General features: G+C 37.1%; 1 protein-coding gene across 1 annotated transcript; it reads right to left on the reverse strand.

Moving 5' to 3' along the window:
* Positions 1–150: 150 nt before the first annotated feature.
* On the reverse strand, positions 151–8,744 carry LOC110458772 (dentin sialophosphoprotein-like). The gene is made up of 4 exons (XM_021510674.1): positions 8,294–8,744; positions 4,879–5,035; positions 2,893–2,970; positions 151–2,101 (listed from the first exon to the last, which is right to left on the reverse strand). Exons 1-4 carry the CDS (start codon positions 8,531–8,533, stop codon positions 900–902), a joined length of 1,677 nt encoding a protein of 558 aa, XP_021366349.1. The 5' UTR covers positions 8,534–8,744; the 3' UTR covers positions 151–899.
* Positions 8,745–11,385: the final 2,641 nt, after the last annotated feature.

Here is an 11,385-nt window from a genome sequence, read left to right on the forward strand (position 1 = left end):
GGCAAGCATTTTAAAAAACACAAATATGTTTCACAAAACCCAAACATTTTTGCGGACATGATCGTATAGTACAGTCGTTCTTTACTTTGTCAGCAAACCTACAGATATACGCACGGTATATGTATAAGAAAAGGCATGTTTTTGTTTAAAATGGTATTTATTGTTATTTGATTAAAACTTACATGTACAAAATACACAAACACAACACGTGATTTCATTCTCACTCAGACTGATCCATAAAACAAAGTACACATTAATTGTATTTTTTTTTAATCCGTCTACAAAACTAATTAACTATAGTGATAGTTCAAAATAAAGTCGAAAGAGAGCGAGAAGGACAATATGTTATCATGAGAAATATTTTGTTGAGTTATACATCGACAGCTTGTAAAAATGAAGAGGTCAGCATGAAATAAGTTATAAAATGTCTATGTACATTGTTGTTCATCTTATTTACATAATGGGGTCTATGTTGTATGGCCTAACTATTTATAACCATCAATATAGCGACATTTCGGTGAATGTGGTTTGTCTATAATAGCGTTATCTAGTCTCTTTGTAAGTTGTTCTTTCCGTGGCTCTTACAAACATATGATTATTGAGGTCCGACTAATTAGTCGATATCAGTTATTGAATCTAAACTAGAAATTAGTTACCATCACACTCAAAACACACTATATGTGGGAGAACGTAACTTGCAACAGTTCGAATGTTAGTATCGTAGATTTTGATGAATGAAATCAGTTTTCAAAGTCGTAACGTAGCCAGAACGTGACCTGGATATATTTTTATATACGTATTTTGTTTACTATCAGATATAAGCTTAACCGTCACATAATTTGATTTAAATCGAATAATGTTGTCACCTGGCAGGTGCATTCATAAAAAATGTCACATGACTAGAACCTCCATTGAATACTATCGTCACGTGCAGTTTGGACGACCGATGTCCGTCCTCCGTTGCTACGAGATACGACATTAGCAATGTTCCGTTGGAAATCTGATGATCCCGATTTACTAGAGTCTTCCCACATTGACGGCACACCAGGGGAGTCGGGGAGGCGTGGTACGGCAGGGAGGGCAGCAACTGCTGGTACCGGGTTAGGGGGGATATCAAGTCGTCGGTTAGCTCCGGCTAGCGTCGCCTGTGGTCGAGAGTTTATGCGAGAACTCGGAATGATTGAGGGCGGGGCGACGTTGGCAATCAAATTAGCGGCAATGACGGTGTTCATTGCATCGGAATTACCGGGCATTACGTCACCTACTGTGTCAACAACCTTTTCTGTCATGTCGTTGATTGTGTCCACCACGTCACCTACGGTATCGCCAATATTGCCTGCTACGTCACTGACTGCGTCGCCAATATTGCCTGCTACGTCACTGACTGCGCCTGCTACATTTCCAGTCATGTCGTTAACAGCATCCATCCTGTTTTCAACTCCATCCTTGATATTGTCGACGACATCGCTCGCACGATCAGCCATGGTATCGACTGCGTCACCCATCGCATCGTTAACATTCTCAACAACATCGCTAATACCGTCACCCATAGCGTCGTTAACATTCTCAACAACATCGCTGACACCGTCATCCACATCATCGACCACATCGTCCATGTTATCGCTTATTATGCCTTCCATAGTGTCATCGCCATCGAAATCGATACCATCTAAAACATTGTCCAGCATGTCGTCAGCGGTATCGTCTAACTTGTCATCTTTAACATGAATTACTGGTAAATTGACGCCGTCGTCTGTATTTCTACTGTCGTCGTCGTCGTCGTCATTGTCATTACCGTCGCCCTTATTTTTCCGACGAGATTTCCTCTTCTTCTTCTTGTCGTCATCGTCACTGCTATCGCTACTATCGCTACTATCGCTACTATCACTGCTGTCACTGCTGTCACTAGAATCGCTAGAATCGTCGCTGTCATCGCTGTCATCGCTGCTATCACTATCGCTACTATCATCATCATCATTGCTGTCATCACCATCTTTACTACTATCATCGCTGTCCTTGCTGTCGCTGTCATCGCTGCTGTCACCTTCATCATCATCGTAGCGGGACTTCCTTGATATGACGGAATCGTCGACGTTGTAATCTGTAACATAATGTATACAGAGATGTATTTTAAGCTAGAACGATTTTACAGCTTCCATTTTTTTTTATCCTTAAATATGCATATGATCTTAAACAAAACATGTGCCACAGCACTGATATGTACATAGCTTGATGTCAAAAACAAACTGTGATATACAGTAAGACAGGACATAGACATGTGACTTTCAAGACATACTGTAAATATTGTAATAAAACCTGACTTTACTGACCCCTGATTTTAAAGACGACCTGTTATTACAATGAAACCTGACTTTACAGAGACCTGATTTTATTTAAAAATGGAACATGTTGTAAAATGTCTCTTTATTAACACCTGACTTTAATGTACAGTCGAATTCCACATGTATTATTTCCATTCTGCGGAATATCTCGGCGAATGAGCAAAAGACGCCATAACTGAATTACGAGTGAAAGAAGCGACGACAACAATGGCGCGGAAACCCGATCATGTTATCTGTTATATAATTGTTATTTAGTAGTATACACCTCAAGACAAAGCGCATACTGATATCGTAGCTTCCGGTCAATGAAGCGATGATACACTAACAATGAACACTTATTAATTGTTACAAAAAATATAAAATCTATAAGATGTCTTTACCATTCTTTGGATAATGTACATGTATAAATGAACATGTATAACTGTTATGATTGTGTTTGTTCATAGTATAAAACGATAAAATATTGTTCAACTAGACACAGGCTGTGCCAAGTAATTCGTTGAGGTCATATTTTTTTTAATTTTTAATAATAATATTATCATGTTCTCACCATCGTCTTCAAACATTCCATCACCGTCAAATACAAGGACGTCACTGTGGAACTCCAGGACGTCAATCTTTCCATCACCTAGATAAACAAGGGCAGACAATTACTCGTTTGTAGATGTTAACACAAATAAGGGCAGACAATTACTTGTGAGTAAATGTTAACACAAATAAGGGCAGACACTTACTTGTGAGTAGATGTTAACACAAACAAGGGCAGACAATTACTCGTTCGTAGATGCTAACACAAACGAGGGCAGACAATTACTTACTTGTAGATGCTAACACAAACAAGGCAGACAATTACTTGCTTGTAGATGTTAACACAACCAAAGGCAGACAATTGTAAACATGCATTTGTTTAGAACCAGTTATATGAGATTGTTTTACTTTTTACGATAAGAAATCGCAGGTGGACATGACATTCAATCAACGTGTGAACTAAGAGAATTCTGTTTGAACGATAAACCGTGTGATAAACTGTGTGATAAACTGTGGGATAAACCGTGTGTTAACTGTGTGATAAACTGTGTGATAAACCGTGTGTTAACTGTGTGATAAACCGTGTGTTTACTGTGTGATAAACCGTGTGTTAACTGTTGTAAACCGTGTGTTAAACTGTGTGATAAACCGTGTGTTAAACTGTGGGATAAACCGTGTGTTAACTGTGTGATAACCTGTGTGATAAACCGTGTGTTAACTGTGTGATAACCCGTGTGTTAACTGTGTGATAAACTGTGTGATAAACCGTGTGTTAACTGTGTGATGAACCGTGTGTTAACTGTGTGATACACCGTGTGTTAAACTGTGTGATAAACCGTGGGTTAAACTGTGTGATAAACCGTGTGTTAACTGTGGGATAAACCGTGTGTTAAACTGTGTGATAAACCGTGGGTTAAACTGTGTGATAAACCGTGTGGTAAACTGTGTGATAAACCGTGTGTTAAACTGTGGGATAAACCGTGTGTTAACTGTGTGATAAACTGTGTGTTAACTGTGTGATAAACTGTGTGTTAACTGTGTGATAAACCGTGTGTTAAACTGTGTGATAAACCGTGTGTTAACTGTGTGATAAACTGTGTGTTAACTGTGTGATAAACCGTGTGTTAACTGTTGCAAACCGTGTGTTAAACTGTGTGATAAACCGTGTGTTAAACTGTGTGATAAACCGTGTGTTAAACTGCTTACCATCTAAATACTACTACCTCATTTCCCCATGAATAAAAAGTCAACCAAAAACCATACCATCATCGAGATCCTCAACCAGGGACAAACGTAAAATAGGTGACGAGCATAACGTGGAGGAATGCCGTAAACTTGTGTATAATTGTGCTTTTTTGAAATGTTATTTTTTGTCATTTTCTTCTTCATTCTTACATTTACGCTAAAATGGTGTTGTTATCCTCAAAATATAAATTTTCATAATTGTATAATAATTTGTTTATTTTCACGAGGAGCAACGTTGTTTGGATATTATTCCCGGTTCATGACGTCACCAGACGCGAGCAAACATTCTATTTTAAGAGAGAGAAAAAAAGAGTCCCAAATGGGAAAATCTATTTATAAGTCGTTCTCAGCTTCTTCTCTATATTCTCATACTGTCAATTCGTGATAATTAGTATCATGCAACTGGTAAGTGGTATCAAGTAGTAGAGGGAGGATAGATCTTTGCCTTATCAACTTTCATGTTTCGATGACGTCATTGTGTTGTGTTGACGTGATGGTAACAGTGTTATGACGCCATTAATATCAGCATCTTATTTACGCTTCCTGTTTGTCAAGATGAATGTGACATAGAGTTCCGGTGACATTTAATCCCTGACGAAGGGATAAGCCCGGAAGCTTGGGAAAAGAGTGACTTTTTAGTTTGTTCGTTATCAACTTAACATTGTACATGTACGTCATATCCCAATTTGCCAAGCTTAATAATACCATGAAATGAATTAAATGTGTATGTCATTTGAAATAACTCTCATAGGTATTCACTTACTATTTCTGTCTACTTCACTGAAAGCTGCCCGGATGTGAAATGTCTTGGGGTCATGACCCAAGCTGCGTGCGAATTCCGGTAAACTGATTCCTTTATCGTCATTGATGTCGTAAAACTTGAAATTTTTCGGGATCGGGGTGATGTGTATGTAGTTTTTCTGCAATGTAAAATTGGAAAAAATAAGTATTCCAAGGATTACAGTTCCCATAAATTCATCTTCACAGAATGTCGGAAAGAAGTATAACGGCATTGGACTTGGGGTCCTCCACTGTCTATAGTTATCATAACAACGTTAGTTATAACAGTTTTCATTCTTTGATAAACATGTGTATATACAAAATCAATACATTCTGAAAACAAACATTTTTGATACAACTATGGGATTTCAGGTTGATGGAAAAAAAGATCAAGACAGTTGTACACAAATTCTAAAAAGTTATCGAAAAACAATATTCAAAACCTTCGATTGAATTTCAAAGTAGGTTTGTTTTTTTTTTATGTTTTGTTGTTGTTTTTATTTTTTATCTTTTCCATGCGAAAATAATACAAGTTTTACTGAATGCAAAAATCTCACTTATTGATGCTAAATTTTAATGTTTACCATGGCAACCATAATTGAAACCAAATAAATAGTTTCATAAAATACAATTACGTGAAAGTATTCAATATTTGAAAAACAGTAATTTAAACCTTAAATGGATGGTTTAACATTTTGATGGCTTTGGGGCAATAAAGGGCCACACCATGTTGAGTTCTTTTCCATGAGTACATATATAAAAGGAAGTTTGTAAAACCAGACAGAACATTCTCTGTTAAAACAAAATAAAAATCGGTTATTTCAATAACAGCTAGCGTGTTTTTGTTGGTACGTTTTCTTATGATGAATTAATAATGTACATTTTATTGGTATGCTATGAGTATGGTATTAGTTAGGACAGATCTATTGACTTTTATTGGCAATATATACGTCGTGATAATCATGATATTCCTGATATAGTTTCGCCCACTTACAGACACTATTGGTCTCACAGGCCCTACATATCCGTGTATAGGTAGTACCTAACGACGCGAGGTCATTAAGATTGGAGGACACGACCCATATACTACGGTATACACTTAATTCAATATATTAGCAGGACAAGTACTACGTCCGAGTAATGTCCATTTCACGACAGGCGGTACGTACACCTGTCAATCAGGTGGTTGTTCAGCGGGGTGACGTCACCATCACCAGAATGTGCATGCATCACGACTTTGGTGTTATATTTAACAAACGTTCAATGTTCATCAGAAAATAGAGTAAGGCAATTTATTGCGAAATTTAAAATGCTTACTTCTAAATTCGTTCCAAATGCGTCACTTGAACTGTGTGTATGGTTTAGTATTGTTAAACGTCCTATCAACATCTATGGTCATTTAAGGACGGACATGGCAATGTGATGTATTGCTTTTTTACAGTTATAACTTACAGACTAAGTAAACAGTTTATCTTCATACTGCGGATCATTCACATAGCCAACCCCTCTTGTTAAACTTTAAGACTTCTTCCAATGTTCAAGACTCGCCTTCTATTTCCCTCAAGCACTGAAAAACAGTGTGTTGCTTTTGGAATAACAATATAATGTTCATTATAAAATATCCTCTGAAACTCTTAATCTCCGAAACATTAAAACCTTGTTATTTTACACTCTATGATATTATACAAAAATAAAATGTAATTGTTTGAAACACAATTTTATAATAAAATTTGAATTAATGAATATACGAACTCTACATGGGTGGTGACACTATCTCCTTTGTTTGCGAGTTTCCAGCGCTTTGAACAGCTGAAACGAGACACACCATCCCGTTTATATATTTTATCTTTTCATTATATAAAAAAATGTATACCAATACATTTGCAAATTCCATGATCCTTTTTTTGGGGAGAGTTGCGTGATTTACATTGTTGATCGGAAACCGTGGAAACTTTCCGTATACATTTCTCGTTTACGGAGAGTGCCGATGACGGTTCCGGATCATGTGTACACGCTCGCTGATCAGTTAACCTTAATATTTATAGACAAATATATCGCAATATATGTCACTATCCTACGACTACCTTGTCATCTGGCTATTTACGTCTTACCCATTAAACATTATCGATTTATCGAACACTAATAACAATAACGAGATATCATTCTCCTCGCTATGGGGTATACCTTTAAGACAGATGCCACATTTACAATTAACTATCAGCGGTATCTCAATTACAATAAACAATTATCATTATCTAGTTAATTGAAAACTAAGAACTATGAGTAATTCTCTGTTGATATAACTTGTGCCTAAGCCCTTGTCTACTTTTGGCAATAAATATGTTTAAACTAATGCGTGTGTGTATCTCAATACGTTATAAATCATTGTTTACCTCTTTATTTATACTCAATAAATGAATCAGGTCTTTATCAAAATTTAAAAACATCAATTTAGATATTATTTCGCTGTGGAACTCTTTTTGTATGAATGCATTATAAATAGTAGGGTTATTTATATCCTTAAACAGACATTTTCACTAAGAGTTCTATTGAAACATGACAGAAAGTGGAACTTCATGCAGGCCTATGATAAAAAGAGGTTTATTTTAAAATATGAATATTGAAGAGTTAAAGTAAGTGGAGATTACTCTGTAAACATAATTCAAAATTTCCTGTCCTGCTTTGAATTTCTTTTAATGCTCTTTTGCCATCTTGTCGTAGGTGGTAAACGTGCGAAGGCATTTTATGTATGTTTGGTTCACTTTACACACACACTGAACAGAACGAATATTGTGGCATGTGACAACGAGATAGCTCTACATTAATGCTATTTCAGCAGTTATAAATCGGTTATCAAACGTGAAGCAGAAAAGAGTTCAGATTTTTCAAATACGGAACAGAACAAATAATCAAGGAAGATCATTCAAAGTGATATATGTCCCTGATTTGCCCTCATTCATTGTAACATTCCTTTCATTTTCCCGTCATTCCTTCAAAGACTTCGTGGTTTATACTGTTGTAATAACACTGAACTATATTTTGATTTCCAAGAAAATAGACATAAAGTTGGCCAAATCAATTTCTCATTTCCCATTAGTTGGCGTAAAGCCAAACCCTGCAAAGTATGAAGATTGGTTTTTTTAAAGCGAGTAACTGTTTTTAAAAAGTATTTTTCAAATATTTGAATAAACGAAATGTATAACTGGCTTTATCATTAGTTTAATTGGCAAAAGTCTTATCATACAATTTTATGCAATAACGAAATAATTCTCCACGTTCCAGTAATCACGGGTTACTATATCTATTGAAGAAGCGATAACACCCTAATGTTATCCCATCAAACACAGAAATTAAATAGAAAAATACAATATAAAAAACAGATGGCAGAGTTATCTTACCTTGGAAGATTTAGTATCTCTCTTGCTTCGTTTCTTGATCACTTTCCCGCGGATTTTTAAGCACGAGAATCCGCACGTGTAGTCGTCAATGCCGTGCCTCGTTTTCACCTCTCGACAGCTCCTGATGCACGTCGTGTGGGGATTCTTGGTCAGAACATTGGTCAGAGGAATCGTCATTGATGACACGATACTGACCACAGAAAAAAGGGCCAAAAATAGCAATGAAAAGTAAGTCTTCATTTTTGAAAATATTTTTCCCTGTGAAAGTTCAAGAGGAGATTTACTTCCTAATCTTAAAGATATAAATGTTTGGAAAATATGTGACCTACAGAAAATTTGCCTTAATAATTGATCTTTAAAATGACCGTAATTCCACGTCCAGTCCTGCCGGAATAAAAGAACGAACTAACGTCCGTTGTACCGTCCCGGGTTGACAGTGGCGACACCTATGAATAAGCAAATTATTGACAGTCCGAAGGATTTTGTCGTTATTCCTAACCACGATATGGCATTATCGTGTCCGGTCATGTAATACAGAGACTATGGCCGTTAGATCGGGGAAGCTATACTTATAAACATAAATTATGCATTAAATACAACAAAAAATGTGTCGGCCAATCATAAGTAGTGCTATTTATACACACGTCATTAGGAAGTGTATGGATGTGCCATGACAACGTACATACTGACGTCACAACTCCATCGGGGGACAGGGGCATTGTACATAATACACATATACACATACCGTGGGGTGGGGAGCTGTGCCTATTGGCTCTGTAAAATACGATTACAATTAAAACGTTTCATTTGGATACATAACCTCACAGTTGTGCTACACTGTACCTACAAGCTACCAAATTCACGATAAAGTTGTTATCACTCAAAAATATTTTTTGTGTCTCGAGATTGATAAACGTAATACATATGAGCCTGGCAGTCTGATGATAAGTGTGATCTGTAGAGGAACACAGAACGACACCTATGTACAATTATTTAACTGGACTGCTATAGTATTCTACTCCCCGAGTCACTACATGGATGGTGGTCGGGTGGCGTAGTGCATGTCCTACTCGCACTTTCGCCAAGGCGGCCGGGGTTCGATTTCCCGATTAGACGTAAAAAGGTATGGGGTCACCTGCCCGATCACATGGGTTTTCTCCGGGTTCTCCAGTTTCCTCCCACATTAAGATACCCAGCGCGCTAACATCCGGACAAACAAGAGTGATTGATATAAGTTGAAATAATTTGTTTCATAATTGATGTAAAATAAATAAAGTTTATGTATTTATGTAAACGGTCAATCTAATAAGGAAACAATGGCTAAAATCCTACAACTTAAGATTATGGCCGACTTCTACAAAAAGAACAAAGTAGGAAAATGAAAATATTAAATATTACTTACGAAGATGTTTCTTTAATGCAAGTTACATGTAACTAAAATGTATATTGCTTTGCCTTATTAGGAAAAGACTTTTCATTCTCTAACGACGAGTGTTAAAAAAGTATTTTGCACGTACGTAGTTCTGCAGTAAATTATCTATATTTTGGTGCCGAGAGTCCTATGGAGGTGATTCTCGATTTAGCTCAGGAGTCCATTCCGGTGGAAATGTAGGTGATGCACTGTAAACTGTTTCATAAAATAATACAAGTCAGGTTTTGTCTAGGTTCAAACATAATACTAATTCATAATAATTCGAGGTTCTTATATACCGCTTTATCACAACCTAGTTCGTAGGTCGTCTCAAAGCGGTTCACAAATTATTATCCGTGGTTATAGGGCCTTTGCAACCAGCCAACATCTTTCTCAACGTCCTGGGGAGCATACAGCCGGTGCTGCTCACAGCTAGCATTCAACAATTCTAGCACTGCCCAACCACGTACTCATTTACAACTGAGTAGACTGGAACAAGCGGAGTAAAGTATCTTGGTCAAAGGTTAACCCTAACCCTACAGCACAGTGCCGTGACGTGACTCGAACCCGCAACCCTTCGGTCACGAGCCGCGTCCTACTACTAGACTACCACGCCTCCTCAATCACATCCGTAATCTTATATCTTAAGATAGTAGCTCAGAATTATTCACAACCGTAAAATCAATTGAGATTCTGGCTGCTTCAATATATATATAAATACCATTTCTAAAGAGAGATAATTTGCTTTAACTGACTTTTTTCAAGTTACTCGACATAAAACAACATTGTTAAGTCGACTATATCTCAGCTTTTCCCTGACTCCGGTGTACAAGGAATTAGTCATTTACTAGCCGTATACTGTTAATCTAAAAACTAAAATATCCCTAGACACTATCTCCCTTGACAGTTTCCATGGTTGTAGACTAACTCCCTCGGCAATATCCGTTGCTTCCTAACATAAATGGCCTATTCAATTAGATGAGAGGCGGATGAAGTTGTCTGACCGAACCCACCTAGTTGCTATCAATTTTCAGAAACACGTTTTGTTTTGGTATGGTTAAACAGTTAAAGTATAGAATTTCATAATTAATTGATATAGCATGTATTCCACTCTGCTTCGGTAAGTACTGCTTTATCCCTCAAACCATACTTTGCTACAATTGTAGGTAAAACTACATATTAGACCATACAATATCTCTGTATTCATAAATAGGTAAAACTACATATTAGACCATACAATATCTCCGTATTCATAAATAGGTAAAACTACATATTAGACCATACAATATCTCCGTATTCATAAACAGGTAAAACTACACATTAGACCATACGATATCTCCGTATTCATAAACAGGTAGAAGAAATTCATTTCTGACGAGATATTCTTTCGAATGTAAATTTAAGTTGGTGTAGAATGAGTGTTGTGTGTTTTGTTCTTATTTTTAGAAATCTTTAATAGTAAATTTGATATGTGTTAGATCCAGTGACCTTCCTCACTCAGAATATTAGTGCTTCATTGGCAAATTCAGCACGACCCAGGCCCAAACCCAGCACCACCCAGGCCCAAACCCTGCACCAACCCGGCCCAAACCCAGCACCACCCAGGCCCAAACCCTGCACGACCCAGGCCCAAACCCAGCACCACCCAGGCCCAAACCCAGCACCACCCAGGCCCAAACCC

Source organism: Mizuhopecten yessoensis, unplaced genomic scaffold (assembly GCF_002113885.1).
Source record: "Mizuhopecten yessoensis strain PY_sf001 unplaced genomic scaffold, ASM211388v2 scaffold9761, whole genome shotgun sequence".
Lineage (NCBI taxonomy): Eukaryota > Metazoa > Mollusca > Bivalvia > Pectinida > Pectinidae > Mizuhopecten > Mizuhopecten yessoensis.